This window comes from Platalea leucorodia (genome assembly GCF_965183815.1).
Source record: "Platalea leucorodia genome assembly, chromosome: 5".
In the NCBI taxonomy this organism is placed as follows: domain Eukaryota; kingdom Metazoa; phylum Chordata; class Aves; order Pelecaniformes; family Threskiornithidae; genus Platalea; species Platalea leucorodia.
The window spans coordinates 83,854,898-83,877,313 of record NC_138827.1 but is presented as its reverse complement, the minus strand read 5'-3'; the positions used below and the strand labels follow the sequence as shown (position 1 = coordinate 83,877,313).

At 38.1% G+C, this 22,416-nt stretch overlaps 1 protein-coding gene across 7 annotated transcripts in view; it reads right to left on the bottom strand.

Moving 5' to 3' along the window:
* PLA2R1 (phospholipase A2 receptor 1) overlaps window positions 1–22,416 on the bottom strand; it is a 54,890-nt gene that overhangs the window by 14,796 nt on the left and 17,678 nt on the right. For 6 of the 7 annotated variants that reach the window (XR_014228301.1, XR_014228302.1, XR_014228303.1 and 3 more), the window contains 19 exons: window positions 21,084–21,196; window positions 18,854–19,023; window positions 17,587–17,789; window positions 17,147–17,292; window positions 16,569–16,653; window positions 15,407–15,539; window positions 14,931–14,966; window positions 14,254–14,411; window positions 11,326–11,390; window positions 10,872–10,975; window positions 9,397–9,539; window positions 8,449–8,566; window positions 7,428–7,558; window positions 6,715–6,859; window positions 3,456–3,694; window positions 2,774–2,942; window positions 1,234–1,374; window positions 689–805; window positions 65–241 (listed from right to left, as the gene is read on the bottom strand). Coding sequence is in view for 3 of the 7 variants with exons in the window: in XM_082313312.1 (XP_082169438.1) it covers window positions 65–241; window positions 689–805; window positions 1,234–1,374; window positions 2,774–2,942; window positions 3,456–3,694; window positions 6,715–6,859; window positions 7,428–7,558; window positions 8,449–8,566; window positions 9,397–9,539; window positions 10,872–10,975; window positions 11,326–11,390; window positions 14,254–14,411; window positions 14,931–14,966; window positions 15,407–15,539; window positions 16,569–16,653; window positions 17,147–17,292; window positions 17,587–17,789; window positions 18,854–19,023; window positions 21,084–21,196 (2,593 nt within the window). In the remaining 4 variants the exon portion in view is untranslated. The other variant, XM_082313313.1, reaches the window with a different exon arrangement.

Genomic DNA, 22,416 nt, shown 5'->3' with positions numbered 1-22,416 from the left:
AGTGACAAGGAACACATAAAATAATGGTTAAAAGGACACAATTGCCTTTTATGGAAGAACATACCTGCATCCATTTTACACACAAATCCCTTTTTTTCTTTGCATGGAGATAAATGCCAGACTCCATCTGTGGTCCTCAGACTGATACAGAAATTCCCTTTGAGATGATCAAATTCAGGCTCCCTGATGCCCCAGTTAGAATAATTTAAGGGAGAGCCATCAAACCAGGAGATTGTCGCATCTAAGGGCAGAAGTTATAAATCATTATAAAATACCATAGTGTTTTGATAATTATCTCTGTTTCAGTTGGACTTACCCTCACATAAATAAATATTGAATTAAAGAATGCCAGAATTTTGTCTGTTTGGCCACTATATTACTTTTTTTTTTTTAAGGATTTAAAAATATCCTATGTAGTTGACACAGAAGACAGCCTGTAGTGCTTCTCTAAGAAGAAAATAAAGGCATTCCCATAATATGCATACATACTGAGTATTCAGAATACTAATAAGTAATGATTACAGAAAGCCTGACTGGTTTTACTACATCATAAACAGGTAATAGGCAGCGAAAAAAATCTCAAAAGATAACAGTGTTTTAGAATATGGTTACACCAGCATTCAAATAAAAACCAAACGAAAACCCAAACCAGATTCTTAGACGCAGTTCTCTTCCACCCAAAACTTACTGTCTGTAACAAGCAGGATGTTCAACCAAACCATTTGCACAGAATAACCAAAACTGTGCAATTCTTCCAGAATGAAAGCATTTTCATCTTCATCTTGAATAGTTAGGAGATTTGATCCTACAGATTAAACACAGAATGAATTTTCAAACAATCCATGCCATTAAACTGTAACATCGCATTTCAAAAACTTAATATTATGAGCCTTAATTGACAAGCTTAAAAAGTCTGGTTATGTGTTGTAAGTTCTTAAATTTGCAGTTAATGTGAAAATGCCTAGGCTGATATAAAACTGTTCTCACATGATTTTAAAACAAATTTGAAGGGAAAGAAATGCATTTTATGTGTTATTCCAGAAATCAATATTTTCACATGGCAAGGAACCTTTTTTTGAAGTATGTTGCCTCCAATTTCATAGTTGGCTTATGAGCTCCACTATCGTGATCTTGAACTAGAGAAAACACATGCCATGATTTCAGTCATTTCAGAGAATATATATTTTTTAAGATATTACAATGACATTTTGTAGCTACAAAATAATCACTTACCTTGATTTTTGCAGACTTCATACGCAGTATCAAAACTTGTGCCCTGCAGAACTGTGGAAAAGCTGTAGCAACTGTTTTTGAATTTGATCCAGGGAACAGTTTTTTCTGAACATAAGCCTTTATAGGCAGAGAGTTTCTTTTCTGTGATAGAAATAACAGCACAGCTTTATTGGCACAACAACATACACATTAATATAACATTCCACACACTGTTTTGGAGTAATGCTAATAAGCATGTTATTGCATTATGCCTCTATTTTTCAAAGTGAAAATCTAGTGGTTATATATATTTGTACTAAAAGAGTAAAGCTGGTTTTGTTTCTGATGAAAAACTTTGCCAGATTGCAACAGCAATATCGGGACAATCTAATGAAAATTGATGTGCACAGGGAGTTATAAGGAAACTACAGGCACATCAGAGCACTCCGGGCTGCCCAGCATCTCCCAGAGGGCTGGGGATTTCCAAGGGCTGCAGAGCTTCTCTCCGCTAAGCCACAAAGACAACTTCATGCCAAATACCGCAGCAGAGGAGAGGCTCCCATCGGTAAGCAGCAGCCAGCCTCTCCGGCGTGCAACGTGCTGCAGCAGAGAGTCCCTCTGACTCAGAGCAGCTCTACAAGCTCACTTTGCAATACCCTGCATCACTTTTTGGCAGTGCTGTAGATTCAGCTGTCACCTATGGTCTCACAGGCGTCCTACTTTGCTGCAAAATACAACTTTTAAAAATTAAGTAAACCTTAGGCTATATATGATTACATAACTTGACAAACAAATCAGAAAATTAGTCAGCTTCGCTACAAAAATCATGCTAGAGAATAATTTTTGTCTTGAAGGAATCCAAAACAGCTTTCTTCTCAACAGATGCAAAAACTACAATAAGCTGTAGGTGAACCCCTGGTGATCAGTACCACCTGATGGGAACTATTTTGAGAACTGGATGCTGCCAAAGACTCTGCAGTCCTGGACTGAATGGAGCTCCAGACCTGAATTCTGGATTCAAATGAAGCCCAGGTAATTGACAGGTCATTGCAGGAAACACAACTTATTTTAGGATACAGGAAAATATTCTTATCTTTAAAAAAAAAAAAAAAGTTGCAAAATCTTTTATAGGCAATCAGTGAAGATGTGACTCTGATTTTTCACTTTGCTCTAAATGCTTCCCTTCTCCCATCCCACAGGTAATTGCAGCAAACTGAATTTATTTCCCTTCAAGCTAGGTTATTAGCGATCATCATTTTTCACAGATAATATAGCGTTCACTGAAGAGACAGAGTAAGTAATTTTCCTGTTTGTTTTCTATTATGAAAGTTCTCCTTCCATTCTCCTACAGACCAGACCTGATGGCCAATATTTTATGGGGAAAAAATGGTTTCGCAAAGAAGAGAGACAGGAAGGAAATGCCAGAAATCTATTTCAATTCTGAACAACACTATCATCATTGCTTAACCTCAAACCAATTAATTTCCTTTCCTATACTTCCACTATCAATACACACATTTGCAGCTGCAAAGATTTAATATAAAACTTAACTCTGACTTACTAGGTGGCACGTGGCAAACTGCTCCTTGCAGAAGTCGCTCGCAGTTAGCACTTTTCCAGTGCCCCGAAGTATCAATGTAAACACAGCTGCCAAAGGCCTGGGACTCGTCGTCTTCCCAGAAGGTAAACAAAGACCTAGTCCCATCCGACCATTCAAAGTTAAGCCCGTTCTGCCAAAACAAATTTCAGATTATCTTTCTGATATGCTTTAGCACCACACAAGTTCATCTTCTTCCGGTGGCATCCTCACCAGGTATTACAGAATGTCTTTTACTTTTCCGAAGTCTGGGTGGATCCAGAAAGATCTACAAAAGCCAGATCCAAGGATCCTCCCAGCTCACTTCTGGGAGACCACAACTGCATCTAACCTGCTGTTTTCAGCAAGTGATTATTTGGGCCATTGAGCAACTAAAAATGAAACAACATAATTTCAATGTTGACACTACAAGAGATTTTTTGTGTATTTTAAAAAGTTTCCTACGGCTTTTAGCTTTCAGTAGTCATTGCACTAAAGTGGCTCTCATTAGTTTTATACATTAAAATGGTTAGGGCTCAAGCTTTCCAGGGTTTCATTTCCAGATGCAAACTCCTGTGACTTCAAATGAGTGACACAGCTCATTAGCTTGTTACTGGAAAAACTCCTTTGCAGCATCATATTCGTAGCCAGGGAATCCACTACGTACATCCGAAGTGAACAGCCCGATCCAGTGGTTGTATCCCAGCCGATTCACAATGACTGTGAGGAAAGCTTGGTGATACCGGTCGGTGATGCTGACCAACTCCGCCCCATTTGCCATGCAGGTTTTTAAAGCTGAGGACCATGTAAAATTCCCACGTAACAGTTTATACGTTCTGTTTCCATATTCTAAAGTATCTGGCACAGGGTACATTTCAGATGCATTGATGACATGTCTGGATGTGTCTGTTATAAACAGAAAGAAAGGATTTCTTTATTTTTTTAAACAGACAGCTTGAACATAGCATAACAGCTCCTAAAAAATCAGAACTATCCTTAAAAACAAATCTAAAAATTGCAAACTCTTTGGTTTCAGAAAGGCACTTAGAACTTTAAAAAGAAAAAGATGATGGCTACTAGAACAGTATCTGAAATTCCACCACAGCACAAAACTCATCACAGGAGTGAAAGAGCTTAATGTATAACAAAAAAAAGAAAACCTGGATGGAGTTAGTTCCACTGACTGGATCTTTGAAGGTCAGTAAGAAATCACCTGGGACCTGGGCATACCCCAAATGTCCAACAGCAGTGGGCTGCGGAGTGCCCTTACCCCAGATACCTTGCATGTAGTTTAGATTACCTCTTTTCTGACCCATTATTTTTAATAATTTCCAAGATCAGTTTACAGCACAATGTCTGGCTTCACAAATAATTGTATTGGCACAACTCAGGGGATGGCAAACTGTGGCTCACGGTAGAAGGAAGTGCTTGGGAGCTTCTTGAGCTCACCTTTACTATCCATGAGCCAACGCAGAGAAGATCACAGTACTGGCACTTAAAGAGAAATCCTCTGCGCACGGAGACTTAAATCTCTTTTTGATGATAAACTAACAGAGCAATGTCCAAAAAAATGAAAGGAAGAAGCAGACTTTTTAGATTTAAGAAATAAAGAGAGAGTCCCCCATAAGAAAAAAATCAGGAGACAGAGACCATCTTCACCCCAGCAGAGTCTGTGATGCTGCCGTGCTCGCTTTTCTACAGGATGCAAATGCCTTTGCTAATGTGTATGAATGCCCACAGTATGCTTCAAACAAGACTACTAAAATAAAGCAATGCCTCAGTTTTAATCCCGTTTGTCTGTCTGGATTAGTTACTTCTGTCTGTAAAACTTCTCTGTGATTACAAAATGAAGTGGTTGCTTTGCTATGAGGTGACGTGTTTTTAGACTTGGTTCCCTTTATGACTAAGAGAGGAGGAGTGTTAACAAGCATCTTAAAATAGTAAATTAATTTATTATTTGTCATCCACAAATCATTTAAAATTAGACATTTCTAAGCAAGAAAAAGTTCTGCTCTTGAGCTAACTGAAGCACTCTATTTTATTCCAGCTTTCAGTGTGTGTCACTGGTTAAAAAAAGAAAAGGCAGGAAATGCAATAAAATGCTGACACAACCCTAACTCAGGCATCACTAAGAGATCAGAGCCCAGTTCAGATCTCCTGCTGATTTACTTCATTTTAGTCTCCTACAGAAAATAATGCAAAAAAAGGGGAGACAGGATGCGGACAGGATGGCAGAAGCAAAGCACCAGCTCATCTTTCCAGGAATTGACACAGTTGTTTGGACGTTTGAGGAAATTTAGCAGTTCACCATTGCCAGCAAGGGGCCGTCTCGCTTCTCCCTTCCTTGCTTCTCCGCTCTTCCAGCTGCATATTCGCATGCACAGGTCTGGTGTTTGCCTGACCCTGCACTGAGCTGATGCAGCCTGGAAAAGCTGCACAAAGTGACATCAACTGGGGGCGAGGGGGAAGGGAAAAAAAAAAGAGACAGGAAAATTTTCTGCTGAATTAGCAAGCGGAACTGCCTGATGGTTTGGGAGAGCGCCACGGGTGTCACACAGGGGAGGCAGGACTGGTCCCTTCACCCCCAGGAGCACTCTGCTGCGTGTGGGGCAGGCGGGCAGCACTGAGCCCGGGGCACAGCGTGTCCCCCCCATCCCCACTGCGCTTCGGCCGGGGCCCATGGGCCATGCTCACATTCACCCGGCTGGGAAATGTGGGGAGGGTGCTGAGCACCCAGTGCAGCCCCAATCCCCGCCAGGCGCCCTGCAGCCTGGCCGCCCTAAAGCAACCGTTTTCCTTCCTGCCTTTTAGAGCCTTTTCCATCTGTCTGAAGCAGCAGCAAGGGGTTAAAATACTAACGTTCAGGAGGTAAACGAAACAAAACAGCAGGAAAATGCATTTATTTATTTTTCTTACACTGTGTGCACAATTACTCCAGCACTCCCTGCAACTGTAGTTCATAATAAATGATGTCAAATACAGCTATGGTTTGCTAGAGCCACATGTGAACACTGCCCAAAGCTTGTACTTGTTTATTCTACTTCTCGACTCACCCTCCCTCACCTCCTGAGAATTGTCTCTTTAGACCCAGGGCTTAACTAAGAGGTGATATATAAAGTTGAGCCATATGAAACCACCCCCGCAGTAAGTACAGCACCCAAGGACACTCCTTACAGGCTCAGATTACAGCCCTCCCTTGGCTTTAGGATTAATAATTTGCTGCTGGTCTATTTTGGTAACATGCTCTGGCAGCTTCCCGCTGGCAGAGCTGCAGCAGCCCCTGGGACAGGGCTCCAAAGCTGCCCGAGCACCCTGGGGATGCCAGCAGCTCCCAGTCCCAGAGGCAACGCCGCAATGTGGCTTGAGGAAACCAAACACCACATGTTCCCCGCAAAAGCTCTGTGCTTCTGGCAGGTGAGCATCATGGTCACAGAATTAGAGAAGCGTGAAAAGAAAAGCCTAACTCTATTTGATCGGCCAATTGGTTGGCACTGCTCACAGAAACACATTTTCTAGAGCCTAGTCTGATCTAATAGGGCAAGTCCCACCCCGCCATCATATTTTCATCAAAATTACCCTCAGTTTTGCCTTTTGTCATTTCATGCTGTTACTCTGCTTGCCGCGGCAAAAAACATGAAATTTCATCTCTATTCCTGAATCTAAGATATGCAACAGAAAGCTCAAAGTTAGGAAGAAAATGTAGTAACAAAATATTTTTTTAGAAATTACTTCTACATCACAGCTACTGAATATTAAATCGTGTAGAGCTAGTCTGTCTAAATCTCAAAGTAAACTATCTTAGAAATCTTTTATGTTCCTGGTTTTATAGACACCTATAACAAGCTGCTTCTAGAAGAAAATAAAGTAAGATGAATTCAATATATAGTAAGAAAAGAGAACAGAAGCAAAGCAAAACAAAACCTTACCCTGAGTCTTTTGGCAGATAAACCCATAATTTTTCTGACAGTTTTCCAAGTACCATTTTCCCGTAAAATAAAAATTAGGGTTATTTGATACCAATGTGCATAGTGGAAGTTGTTCTTGAATGTTTGCACTGTTATAACGCTGTCTCTGCAATCAACACAGAACCTTATATTAATTTAAAAAGACACTGTGTAAAAGCAATGCGTAATTATTACATTAAATTTAGAAGAATAATTATCTGAAAGTCACTATTATAAATATTTAGGTAGAACAATGAACATTCCCATAAATACAATTTGAAACAATAACCTCATAATAAAAAAAGTCACAAGCTTTCACTGAACAAACTAAAATGCTAAGCCCAATACGGACTAACGTGGTGTAAAACAATATATTAAAATATGAAATTCATTATCTTATTCCTAAACTTTGCTCAGACCCAGCATATGATACTGTGTAATTCAAACTTTGGTGCTTAAAAGCAATTGCAAGAGAATGTGACTATAGCCACAAATTACGTAGATAATTGTCTCAATAGTGCCTTTTTTTCTACCTCTAGTTATGCCCATAAATCTGTGCCCACAGTTGTTTGAAGTTGCACAAATTAAGAGAAGATTAAGTTGCTGTAACAAGTTAGGCCTTGTCTTTGTGGCAGTCACAAGTTTTATAGATAAACCAACTTCTCACTGTCCTTAAACCCCCTGGAAATACTCACATCCACTACTTCAACTGGAGACCAGTTGGAATATATCGAAGGTTTTTCATTCACCCATTTTTCGTAATCACCACTATCCAAACCTATCCAAACGCTAGTTTTCTGTCCAAACAGATTCATTGTTATGAAAGCTGGAAAATGAAACAGGAATAAAATATAAATAACTGGTAACCATTTAGGGATAGATGTAGTCTCTTCCAACACACTAAAGCACTGAAAAAATTAATTACTAATCAATGACATTACACAGCTACCAGAAAGTAAGAACATGAGCGGCATTTCAGTATCATCTAACTATAAATTCAGTTAAATTGATTAACTTCAGTTGGGTTAGAATCTAGTCCATTAACTAGTAAGTCTTCCAGAAATGTTCATAGCAGCTTGAACAACTTAAGTATTAGTTCAGGGTACTGTCCCACTGAAAAAGTTTTTCTCAGTTTTAGTTGAAAATAAGATTTCTCAACTAAAGATAGCCAGTGAGATTCCTCCCACCTCCAAATAAGTGGTTTTACAAATGTAAGAAATTCACTCACAGGTTTTTATGAATAGGGATTAAATATATTTCCAAATGTGCTGGCATTTCTCTGACAGTTCTAGCTTAGCACTATGCTTATGTGCTATACTATAGACCAGATTTTAAGTATTATTAAAGGATAAAAATGAGATTGCTTTTACAACAGTGTGATGCTGCATTCATAAGATACAGAAATTTTACATAGCAAATTTTTAAATGGGTATTCCTTTTTTTTTTTTTTTTTTGTATTTCTAATGCACGGTAGTGAGCACAAAATAAATTATAATTACTCTTCAAAATGTACCTGTCATATAGCTCAGTGGATATTTGAATCTTTACATTTTGGGAAACTGGGAAAGAGAAACACTCATTTGTTTAAAGCAGTGGAACCCCGAGTAGGATCTGAGCGATCTTTTTTTCCTAAATCTGTGTCCAAGATGAAACTTTACTACAGCATCCTAATGAAGATGAAATTTTATTTATTTAACAATATTTTCAGTACTCTACCTTGTTCTAGTTCATCTTCAAGGGAAGCGAGTGACCCATCATAGCTACTGCAGAACTCCTGCGCAGAGTACCAGCTTCTCAGATGCTCTGGATCCTTCGGAATTTGTATCAAAAAGCACTGTTTTTTTTTTTTTTTTAAAAAAAAAAAAAAAAAAAGGCTTGTTTTGTCTTTTCTCCAGTTTATAGCCTATCAATCACCAAGAGTGATCACTAAAACATTTCACACGCTGTTACTGAAAACTAAATATTTCATTAGTTTCTGTCTGCAATGGACCTCTCCAACATGGTTGGTACCAGTTTTCAGCTGCAATCAGGCTTGGATTCGAATCAGTTGTTTAAAGGCAAACACAATCTGGGTTAAATTTATCCTTGTAGTCACTGCAGTTTAGCACTGGGATAAATCCAGCCACCTCAATGCATGTTGCTATTACAGAACGTATGTATTTAAACGAAGCCTGATGAAATAATTGCCTTTTGACCTTCGGCTGAAACTAGACTTTGGTTTATAATTATCTTTGATGAACCCTATTTGAAACAGCATCATTTGGAGAATGACAGCAGTTAGGGACCATTTAGTACAACTAGGGGTCAGAGATCTGTTTTGAGACCATACAAGACTCTTGGAATTGTCATAAGTGGAAAAGAGAGGATGGAACAGGCTTTTTTACAGCAAAAGCAAAAATACACTTAGATAGCTTTTGCATATATGAGTATTCATTTCCTTCAACTAAAGTAAAATTTTTGACACCTTATTAAGACAACTTCTGTGTGCAAAGCTACTTAATAGCTGTAAACCTTTGTATCACTGTCAGTAGTTATAAACCTAAGGGCCCTGCTTTCAAAAAGGAAGAAAATCTTCAAACGTTGAATAATCCTTAAGAAGTCCAATTTCTGTCATAAATATGGAAGGCATTTTGAATAATCAAACAGCACAAAAAAATGTCTTACTTTGAATCCAAAGTGCAACCAGCCTTTGGGACACATTCCTTGTTGGTTCTGGTCTTTTGGAATCTCCTTCTCTATTTTCCATGCAAGTTTACGTTTACAAATACAGGGAAGAGAGACAGTACAGTTTTCATCACCCCAGAGTCCTGTGTGAAAAGAAAAATCACAGTTCAATATTGGCTTGAGAATTGGAAAAAGTTTTTTTCTTAGCTAGCTTAGATATTGTTAAGAAGGGTACCCCTTAGCGGTTGAGTAAGATGAGATTCCACACCATTTGGACATATTGCATTACAGTGGGTTTGATGGTCCATGGGGCTCATACTTTTGTTCCCAGTTCGATTTTATTAAGTTAAACCAATTCCTCTACACTGAGTCACATAACATATGCCTATATCATCATGTATGTAAAAAAATATTAGTTATGCAAAAAAAAAGGAAGGTATAGAAATTATGCTTTCCAGATAAAATAGTTTGACTTCCTTACATTGAAAATTTTTGGCAAGATCCAGGTACTGACATAAAACACTGACCTGCCTAGGAGGAAAGTACATTTTTCAGTGGAACACTATGCACTCAACAAGTTGTTGACCAGCTCCCATCTGCTGGCCAGCTGAGGGGGGAGGGTGGGCGTCTCTTCCTTTTATCCGATACTAACTATAGCAACACCAAACTTGAGCACTCGAAAGCCATGAATCGAAACCCCGAGATTACGTGTGGAAAAAAAGGTTTTACATTTTATCAGTTTTGCCTTTTGAGGCTGAGATTACAAGAGTGCAACTGGATTAATTTTTGTCAGCCCTTCTCACAAATACAAAGCTGAATATTTTTTCTTTCTGTGGAACCTGACAGTTTACTATGACTTGCAGATCTTCAGAGAACAGAGACTGTGAGATGACAGAAATCACTGGAAGCAGCAGCACTGTCGTTTTTTTTTATTACTGTAGCAAAATATAGAGCTCTGTGATGATGTAAAGGCTAGCACCAAAACCATGGTACCCAAAAATCCCTCAACAGATTGGCTATGGGATCAAAAATAAGCTAGAAGTCTGAGTATTTAAAGTTGTGTGCTGACAGGAAAACAGTTTATAAATGTAGGAAAAACTATTGCTCGTCCATCTGGCTCATTTGGTTATGAGAAAACTGACTGTGAAAACCAGCAATGCGGTAACATTTTTGCTGTGCCACATAACCGATCCTTAAGTAAAACTAAAGATTCAGTATCACTGGAATGTTTATATTTTGACATTAGAGTACTGGAACTATTAAATCCTATAACCTAGTCTCTGCGCATATTCATGATATTTTAATATTCTTAACCACAAAAGCAGTTATGCAAATTATAACCATGTGACAGGACTATGTAATACAGGACCATGTAATATGGATTGCATTTCTTGAAAGCAATTAAAATATAACTTCTTTGGCCAACAACAGAATCAAGTCACAACTCCCGCAACAAAAGGAAAACTAAAATAAACCTGTTTGTGATGAAATGAAGCCACATCTTTTCCCTGGTTTCTGTGGATCTCTCTCCCTCCCTTCATTCCAGTTCTGATATGTTATTGGTGATTCATCTCTCCAGCTGCACAGAAATGTTAAAGAGTGTAGTTACACTTTTTCCTATCCTTACCTAAAAATACAGTCTTCATTAAAAGTGTTTCTAAGCAGATACAGGGCAGAAAGTACCCCTTTATTAACTAAACTTTGAAAAAAACCCCAGACAACCACAAGGTTAATATTCATGTATCTTTTATACCCCTTTAGAAGAAATACTGTAACATGGAGATAAATGAAGGGTAATATATTGTGAATGATATTTATATGAGAACTGAAGTTGTCTCTTGAATATCCCACTCAGTCATCTAACCATTTTAGCCCATCAGACTGAATGGCAGCCTGTAAACAGAGCAGCTGAAGCATAGGCACTCTTACCGAAATTCCTCGTGGAGGTTTTCTGTGTGCAATCCAATCCACCAGTGAACATCACTATTCGATAGCTATTAAAAAAAAAAAAATGTTTTGCCGTATGTTTAACTGTTGTTGCACTCCTTATTAAAGCATTAACAAACGCCTAAAATCAGGCTCTGTGTTCAGATGAATAGCATCTCCATTGGGTTCCAATGGGAAGAACAGGTGCTAAATCCTGCCCGTGTTAATTTATGTCACTTCAGTAAGGTTGTTCATGTAAGTAGAGCATGATTTAGCCCCCAGTTTCCACTGGATTGCTGATGTATCTTCTGTAAATTAGGAATTTATAATTTTAGGAATTTACAGGCTATCTGGCTCGAAAATGACTGCAGTCTTAGGCCAGAATTTGGTTTTCCCGAAGTCCTAAAAATAGACAATAGCAAATATTTCCTTTTAGCATGGAGGACCTGGTCCTTACTGTTTCCAAAATATTTTCTATGAACGTTTACTGACTTTGTGTGGCTCATACAAGAGATTCCTAGAGATTCTTTCCAGACTGATTGTTGTTCTCATGAAAGGGTCTAGACCTCCACTCCTAAAAGGCAAAGTATTATGGAAAAGTCACAGAAACAATGTAATTCAAACAGCCATTTCATTATTGCTGTGCTGACTTGATTCTGCCTTAAACTATGAATGGGCTTCACCTTCAGCGTTAGCCACTCAAGAGTCACAGTTTTGGGGGCTTTGGGCAAGAGCCAACAACAAGAACAAAGTTGTGAATGTGCAGGACACTGGAAAAGCCACCCTGACTCTGAGAAGCATTTTATTTTTTTCCCAGAAAGAACTGAAGTGCAGCCTGTGTTGTGGCAGCCACACTGTCCTTGGAGTTATAGTTAGGATTTCACTAGCTTACAGCTTATATAGCAATAGCAAATGAAGCAAATAGACATTTCTGACAAAGAGGAGACTCAGGAATGCTGTCTGATTTGGTATTGCCTAGCCCCCGAGTTTAGTTTTCTAATCACAGCACTCAGCCTACACATTACAGTTTTTAAAGAAATAGTGAAAAATGTGATTTCAAATTCCACGCTAAGAAATTTTGACCAAGTTTTCTAATGACACGTGCAAAGTCTATTCAGACTGCTGAGTATTATTTTAGTGATTGCCATCCTTACTCCTGCTTCCACAGGAAACTGGTTACAATCACTTAGGGACACACCTGATTATACTGGGAAGCTTAGCCAAAGGCAGCAGGATTTAAAATAGCCACATATGTTATATTCTGAGACAAAACTTCAAGGAAGTTAACCTGATTTCCAAGGCCAAGGGAGTAAACTTGGCTTTTTCACCACAGAATGCTCACAAACTGCTCTAGTGCCCACTAATTCTAACGATAAAACTGCTTTTAAAAGATCTCTTGTAAGCAAACGTGACTTTAAAGAAGCATTGTGATTAGACATTTTCAGTGCTCTTAAGTTGGAAAAAGACATCTTTTTTAAAGTTATGCAACTTTTTAAGTCATACACATTCAGTCTTAGGTAAGGCAGTAATTACATCGCAACACAATCTCCGGTAGATGTGGAAGAAGCCAGCCTAGCCAGTTATGTTGCTCTTTTATTATAAGCGATTTCTGCCATGAACTGTTGGTTTAAATCCAGTTCATCATGTTCTGGTACAAAATTACTTACATAGCAGATAAAAATGATGAGTAATTCCTTGGAAACTTAAAAACCCCATCTTAATACAACACAATTCTACTTAGGCTTTCTATTACAAGTTAAAAGCAGAGAAGACTGTACACAATGTAAGCAAAACTAAGCTAGTGTCGGTTGAGAGCTTTTCTACTCAGCACTAGTTGTTCTTTTAAAGATTACGCTATGATATCCCTTTATATTACAGCCATAGAATTTTGCCCTCAGTAAGGCAGACAGATTATTCTTACTCTTTTTGTTTGTTTTTTTTGTATTTTACTTATTTCACTTTTACTGAGAATTCATCTGCTTCTGCAGCTATTTCTCAGTTTCAAATCTGTTTGTTACATCAGAGTGGTTCCACAGAAATTCTGGTTTCATCCACAGGAGGGAATTTAGAGGCAGATGTCTTTTTTCCCATATAAATATCCATAGTCACAAAGGGGTTTAATTCAGGAGATATCATACAAATGTGCGGACACATGGGAACGCTGCCCAAGCTGGCGTACACAGAGGAAAAGGTAATCTATTTTGCAAGGTCATAAGCACCCACCTGTATGGTTTAGAGCTCTAAATTTAATTAAGGTGCAGAGAAATTGGTAATTCTTCATTCTTGGCCAGCTCTCCCTAAGAGTAACCTTTCAAATCATCACATTGAAGATTTAAACTATGAACACTGTTTCAAACATCTGGACTTAGTGCCCACCTCATGCTAATATACCCACTGAAATGTCCCTCGGTAGTGCTACCTGAAAAGCAGCTGCAAGTTACTGAATGGGAACAGAGCGTAATTGCAAAACTGTGTGGGATCAGGAGACATCCCGGTGGATGCAGAACCCCTGTGTGGACGCCTGAGGAACCATGACGGGTCCCCTTGGTCATGGACGGGTGGGGGAAGAAGAAACAGAGAAGGATGTAGACCACATGTGAAACTAACCTTTCTCTTTACCCCTAGTTACTTTCATAACTTTGGGATAGGAAACTGGTTTTTGCTCCACTTGGATCTTTTGAGGCAGACTGACCGACCTGCTCATTAGCAGAGATGATTCTGCAGATTGTGAAATGTTACCGAGTTCTTTAGCTAAATAGGGCTTCAGGGAGGGATGTGGGAAATGAAGACAGCAAGAGAATTATTTCTAAAGTAAAATGTCTTTTGGATTCTAGCTGGAGCAACAGGCAGCCAGATATTCCAAAAGATGCAGCAGGAAATAGCCAGTTACTGCCTGAGGGTTTATTTTTTCAAAGGGGTAGTTTTTGTTACCTTCTTAATTTTATTTTGAATAAAGGCTTGTTCACCAGCAGAATTTATTGTTGCCGTTCCACTGCGAAGCCAGCCACAGACAAACTCATAAGTTTCCCAGTCCGCAGGACTGACATGGAAAAGATATTCCGCTCCTTGATAATATGACCATGGCAGTTCTAGAAAACAAGCAAAAGAGTCAGTGGTGTGCAGGGGTAAAAACTCATTTCAAGTCTCATTCTTTGTGACCCCCGTGGCCTGCCTTCAGCCACGTGTCAGAGGACAAATATGCCACAACTAAAAGCAGAACCATATTTAACGTATCAATTTATGAAAAAAAAAAAAAAAAACACTATGAGTGAATTTTTTTTTAATATTCTATCCTGTGATACTGCAGTAACATTAAGAGAGTTGCCCAGCCTTTGCAAAAAGGCAGTTTTAATGTGATAGAGAGGTTATCAAACTCCTGTGCTTAGTACTGGGAACATTCCTTTAACTCACCGAAGTAGTATCTGATGTTTCAGTGTTCCTAAACAAAAGAGTGGCAGATTTTGATCTGCAGCAACAAGTTCCTACAGAGTTCCTAAATGTAAATTTTTAACTCAGAACATTTTAGTTATTTTATTTTTACCAATGGCTTAAATTGTATTTCCAAGTTACAATGCTTCAAGATGTGAAAAAAGAAAATGTCTTCATACCAGCTATGTACCAATTCGGATTCTTTGGTTTAACACCTGCAAAAATACATAAATAAATTAAAACATTGCTGATTAAGAATGAAAAGAGGCATTTCACTGACATTGCTTTCTCCACACGGTAAGGATTTAATCAAAATCATAAAGAATATTGCTATTCTCATTCAGGGTCAAAAAAAGGAGTTAAACAGGGAATAAAAGAAAATAATTGCCACACTTACTAAACAACATTTTTAGTAACCTTTATAAATAAGAGCTTTGATTAACTCCTGCTAACTAACTGCTAAAACTGCACATATTAGAGCTGTTAACTGGCCAGCAAACCCTAGTGGCCACATACAGCTTTGCCATGATTTCATGCAGAAGACCGATGAGGAGAACTCCAGATGTGGCTAAAAAGGCCTTTAGGTATTTTTTTTCCTTGTCTTTCCTGAATTGCAAGTAATGGGTATAATAGACCATGTTAATTAACATTTCACCTTTTGGTATTTTGCATATCCATTCACGCTTTTCATTGCAGTGTGCTGGAAAGACTGTGCTATTTACTTTGAACACACCACAGCTTCTTGAGTCATCTTCAATATACTTGCTCTCCAAAAACGAAGATACAACCTGAAAACAGCACATTCATTATCTTTCACCGAAAATCCGAGATGAAGCATTTCAAAATCTCATTATGGAGAAAAAGGAAGGATTTGGAGATGTGTGTATAGTAAGATCATAAGCAACAACTAAAGGACCATCTAAATTATGGCGGCAAAATCCGAAAAACAGGGTCCATAATCATGTTCTCTCGAGGTCCTGTTTAACTTTCCCATCTTGTATCGGACTCCTTCTTCATAAAAATAATTGAATAGCTATGAAACCTAACAATTTTTTGACGCGATTAGCAGTAGTTGCCCTCCTCTACCAGCCTTTGCTTTGTTTCAACACGTTGTATGACTGAACTTTGAACTCGCATCCTGAAATGACTTAACGATGGCAGGGCTGGCACCTTTCTTCAAAGCTGAAAACCAATTACAGTTTAAAAACTGACCCTTCTTCAGTTGTTTGATGTTTAAATCCCAGGCACTAACCATTAGTGTGGCATAAGGCACCAGCATCTTCAAGGATGCAAAATCAAAAGCGATATTAAAAAAGGAAAGACTTGGCTCTGAATGCAGGCATGAACCTAACAGTCACAGAACAAATAAAGCATGTAAGCATAGCTCTAAGGCTTTCCAGTCTGTGTGCATGTGTATATATATATATGTTTATATATATATATATATATATATATGTTTTTATATATATATATATATATATATATATATATACAGGCACACACACACATATATGTGTTCACTCTGCATATGCCTGGTCCTGGGCTGAATGCAACGTGCTTTGCAGGAAAGCACACATCTGCAAAACTTTATAATCCTAGCAAATTCCTTCTGCAGTTGCACAGCCCTTTTGCACAGGCTGCTATTTTAATAGTAGTGTACTATTAATCCTGTTGTAACAATTACTTTAAGTGAAGTATGTGGACGTGAAAAGCAAAGAGTTTTCTTGGCCAACGTTTGCTCACGAGGCTTATTTTTTTGAACTTATGCTCAGATAGGACTTGAAAGGTACTGAAATATATAGTATACAGATAGTTACAGGTGTTCCGTCAGACCACTGCCATGTCCCTCCAGAAAGCGGGTTTCTTTTATTAAATCCAATCCAGAACTGTCTTTCTTCTGTCCTGTGATGGAAACAAAGAAAATAACATTTGTCACTTTTTCCTTAGCTATTTCAGAAATTATTTTATAAATAGCACAAATACCCATATTCATTTCTTCTTGAATTCAATACATCATTCTGTAATACATTTCTTAACTTTTTAGTATCTGTGAAGTAAACTCTGGTTTTCCTACTAAAATGTTAAATTATATTTTTAAAGATGAAAACGTTTAAAATAGGATTAAAATTGCCAAACCTCCATTTCAACGCGGAATGTTAACTCACAAGAATATCACCTTGACGTTAACAGTTGCTCGACATCTACTACAAAGATCATCTTCAAAAAGAATCACATTACAGTGTTGCTAATACACTTCTTTTCACCCGTTTCTAAGTTCATGTTAGAGACTTCTTCGGCCACTAATATGGAGGATGGAAGAACCTAAATTGTACATTATTTTTACATATTAGTATGCTTAAGATAAATCTTGTTGGTGTAAAAAAAATATATTTACCTATCAAAAATTGTATATAATAGATTGTTTAAAAATGTCTCTTCATAGACATGGCTAAAACTAGCAAGATGTGCTCCAAAATCTTGGCATAATGCTTCTGCTTCATGCCATGTTCTTCTCATCAGAACTTTTTCATTGTGAAATATCTGCAATAAAATAAACGCTGTCATAAATGTAGTGGATTTTGGAGAGCAGTTGTTTCAGAAACTCATAAAAATCAAATATTATTCACAGTTTTTCCTACAGTAAAGCCATGTATATTCCAAGTACAGTTCTTATTCTTAAGAGTTTCACTCACTTTAAAATGCAGTGAAGAGTGGTAATGATTAATTTTTGTTTGTTGAGTGAAAGAAATAATGCTTTATCAAAAATACTTTAGGAACAGTGTATCCCTAAGCTGATGTAGAATCAGAAAAATTCTGATTAAGTTTGTCACGTACCTTGTAGCAGTTGAGCAGATTAGCTTCTGACTCCCATCCAAAAGAGCAGGAACTCAAATGTTTTTGAAAAGTAAGTTCAGGTTCTTCGTAAGAATTGATTTTTTGCTTGCACAATGACATTGCTTTGAAGTTCTTACAGCTCTTCACCTCCCAGTAACCAATGGGGTGCTGCCCTCGCATAGCCACACATCCTCCAGAATGACCTAGACATGGGAATAAGTGTTGAGTATCAGAATAAAGCACTTGAATTTTGCGAATTTTTGGTGAAGTGACTGTTTTATTGGTATCAGGTTCTGGATAAAACTTCGATGAACTTACAAACGTAGCAAATTCTCTGGTCAGCGACCAGTTTATAAGCCTGTCTTGGCTGACCTGAGCTTGTAAAATGAACCATGACGAAGGGTTCCTCTCACAACATGCAGGAGATGAAATGCAATTTCAAACAATATTTTTGCAAACTGCAGTAGTAAAGCAATAAATGTAAAGAGTCCAAAACTGAGAAGCAATGAGTGAAAAGAAGTGTCTTTATTATTATGTCTCTATTCTCAGGTACTGCTAAAAGGTTTACGTTTCAAAGGTTGAACAACTATTTCATTTTTTCCTTTTTTGTTTTCTTGAAATGTTTTCCTTTGGATTATTATAAAACAAACAAAATCAAACAAGCAAACCAAGTATCAGCAAACTAAAGGGGAAGAAGGCGGCGATACTTCCATGCAGTGCTCTTATTGACAGAAATGTATCTAAGGCAATCTCTGCCCTCTTTTTTTCACATAAAATGCAAATTACAAACTGTGACTATTACTAAATAAAATTCATGACTTCTCTGGGACCTTTTGCTGGGAGTCTCAGGATGGCCTCCTTGAAAAGGCCATAAAGAAATGTATGAAACCCATCTCACAGAAAAATTTCAGAGATTAGCTGTGCTTGCAAGGAAAGCGCGGCTGTTAATTTCCCCCCTGCCAGACCGGAGGAAGGGAAGGGCGATGCCCAGCACCCTGCCACAACCAGGGAGCCCACAATCACAGCACCCGGGCGGAAAGCGGGGAAGGAAGCTCCAGCTTCTCCACAACTACCAACTCATCTAACTCAATCCATGGTAGGAAGTTACAGAGTCAACGGAAAACGTAAGCTTATCTCTCTGCTCTCTTGACTGGGAAGGCAGGAAAGGACCAGGACGCTTCAGTCACTGCTAAGCCACCGGTGGCAGGGGAAGAGAGTGCACTGCCCCCCTCCAAGCCATTTCTTTTTTTATTGGCGTGTTACTCACGTGGCTGGTACTTGTTCCAGTTTGTGTAGCTTACAGAGCGGTTCTTTCCCGCTGTACTTAGCCAAAAGTATTCTCCTGTGTTGTTAAGGTCTTGCAATCCTATCCAGAAATAAGTTCTCTCAGATTTTACCATCCTACGGATCATGCTGTTGATAAAAGCTTGTTCAAACCTTAATAAAATAATCAAGATAAAAAGTTTATTGGAATAAAATAGGTCAATTGGTGTTTCAGTGAATAGCTCTCATGAAATGACTTAAATTATGCGAGAAGAGAAAAACATACAAGAGGTACTTAATTTTCTTTATCAAATGCTGTGGGGAACTTCAGGCACAAGTCTGCAGCATAAACCACAAATTTTCCCTATTTTTTTTCAGCATTTGGGCACACAGAAGAAACAGTAGATTAAGATCTTATAAGCTCAATGCTTGAACTACAAGATGTAAAGACAGAATATATTAACGATGCACAAATAAAAATAAGAAACTCCTTGTATGAAGGAGAAAAGATAGCGGGGTCTGAAAAAGCTACATAAGAAAGAGAAAAAGCTCTGCACAGAAGTATCCTGTTGGAACCGGACACACAAACTAGCGCTAAGAAACCAGAGCTGAAGGACTCAAAGCACTAGCTGCTCTGACTACAGAAGGAATCACTTTTGCCTTCTTTAATTTCTTCATTAAAGTTATGTGAGAGATTTACACCTTTTTGCAAGTAATAATTGTTGCACATAGTAACCCATTTGTCACTTAAACGTAATTTATTCCGATATAATTGGTAAGGCATTATACAAAAATGCTTCAGTTTATAAGCACATTTAATCAGCTTCCTATGAAAATACATACAGAAAAGTAAATTCCCAGTTTGATAAGGACTTATACGACTTCTTGGTTTCACACACTGTGAAAAGAATGGCTAAATACCATAAGGATGACATTAATGTAAAAAAAAGGAATGTATCTGTAACACTGAGAGTGACGGAGAACTTTTATTTCATTTTCACCTCCTCTGCATGTTCTCTTTTTATATGAGCTCTCCTTCCTCTATAATCTACTTTTTAATGAATATTTTAGAATCAGTACACGGAAAAGTTTTTGCATTTTTTACACTAGAACAACAAACCTCAGCAGTAATTAAAAAAAAAAAAAAAAAGCTAAACTAACAACTAGCTTCCTTTGCCACTCCAACATCGGAACTGGGAACTAACATAATAACAGGGATGGCTACACCCAGCAAAAATCAAATAAAAAGAAATAAGCAGAAAACGACAGAAGACATGCTTCCAGTGATGTGCAGCGTGCTCTCAGCTCCCTATGATGTCTGAGCTGCAAATGCTCAGCTGCAAGCATTTGTCCTTTACCCTCCCCGTAAGGATTACTGCCGTACTGCAGTCCAGCGCTGTATGCATTGTGCACAATCCTGAAACCATCTGGCAGGTCCAATTCCCATCGATGTAAATCCTTGTGTGGGGTAGCCTCTGCTTTCCTAAAATTTCTAGCTATCATTCATCTGATTGCTGGTGGTTACAGTACTTCCCGTCCTAAAGGGAGGGGAGGGTTTTGTTTACAATAAATACGTGGATATTAAAGTATGTATGTAATATATCTATCAGCATGTCACAAACTTTAATGGGAATCCAACACATAGGGCAAATCACAAAGAGATCAGAGAAAACCCAAGCATCTGTACATTTGCAGAGGAGAAAGCCTTTGCTGAAGCTGGAATGCAGGTAAACAGGAACAAAGCAAGGGAAGACAGACCTCAGATGCTTTCAAACATTTACTCTCTCTCCCTGTTTGCTAAGAACTCAAGCAAAATGCATACATAAATAGAAACATTTATAAAACATTAATTGATTTGGATTAAAATTTGAAATATTTTGATTATAAAAATTAAATGTATTTTCATTTTTCAGTATAGTTTCCAAGTACGCTAATAAAGTTTCTTAAAGATGTTACATACCTCTGTAGAAAGCATTTTGTTTAGATTCCTGCATGCTCACGTGTGTGCACGTTGCTGCAAGTGTTCATTAGCCTAACAATTGTTTTTTACTACATTTATTTTCAATCAAAAAATAAAGCAAAGCACACCTTTGATTTTAGCCAATGTTAGTAATTATGCTCGCCTCTCACGCAAATACTATTTCATAATGGTAATATCTTTTGCCATGCAACACTTTCTAAAGTTAGAATAGCTCGTTAGAGGTATCTTCACACTGTCTAATAGGATTAACTACCTGTTTTTTACTGATACAAGTGCAGATGGGCAGAAATAACCACTGGAAGCATGTTCAAAACTTCGAGGGGTACTGTCGATTTTGTAACAATATCCACCATGTCTTTCCCATCCCTTAAAAGAAATGAACATTATTTTATAGATTATTAATTATTATATTGTTAAAAACTTGATCCCCTTTTGTACTTTCTGTCTGATCATCATTGATGTCCTTATAGCCCTTTTCCTTTCTACCGTGGTTCAAGAGTAGTTACCCTCAAGGTGACTGAAGAAATGGGTAAATTTAACAAAAGTTTAAAGTTTAAATCCTTAAATTGTGCAAAAACTGGCTTAACACACACACACACACACACACACACAAACATCTTTCATGGGTAGGACAAAAACGTGGGCAACAGTTAAAAGCACGCTCCCCGTGTACTACTTCTGTTTCAATTTTATACTTTGAATATTGTGTTACTGACAGAGTTTTGGGGAGGCATGCCAGGCCCCTGAGACAGCCATCTCCTTGGCACGAAGCATGTAGTAGCACTTGTTGGTTTCCACCTGTGGTAACTCATCGCTGGTATCTAATACCTGAAGTGCAGGGTAAACACTGCCATGTCAGATTTGTTAAGCTGTTATAAAAAAGGATTACAGCTGCCCTTTGTCTTCAACTGTAAACAGAAATATTTATTCCAGAAATTGCTGGCCTTTCATACAGCAATGCACTCTAGTTATTTACCTTTTCTCAGCTCCCTTTCTCATTTTCAAATAGCAATTCCAAATAGAAAAAAAATTAAATTAACAATCATCCTACTCCAATAATGCAGAATTAAAATAACACGTTTTCATGGTTTATCAGATGAGCCAGAACACTGAGTCAGTCATCAGCCTGCCTCATTTCTTATTATTATTAATCTTTTATTTCTTATTATTCATCTCTGTGCATCCAGAAGACGCTACCAGGACTGGTGTGAATTCTGCCCGTGTGAGTTCACGCAGTGTACCTGCCTGGTCATCCTGCCTGAGTGTTTTAAATAATTAAGAGACTAAAGAGATAATAAACCATCTCTGTCTAAACTTGAAGCCACACACAGACAGGAGAACCAGCCGATCTCGCTTTGCCTCTTCCACGAGGGAGGTGCTGCTGCAGGGGAGCTCACAAAGCAGCACAACAGGGAGCAAGCACAGCACCCAGGTGAGCACCATCAAACACTGCTTGATGGCAATGTTAACAGCAAAAGGAGAAAAAAAGGGGAAATGGGTAAGTTCTTTTTCTGTTATCCATCCTCAGGTACAATAAAATGCACAAGAAGATGCTGCAGACCTATTCAGGATAGCAATCAAACACT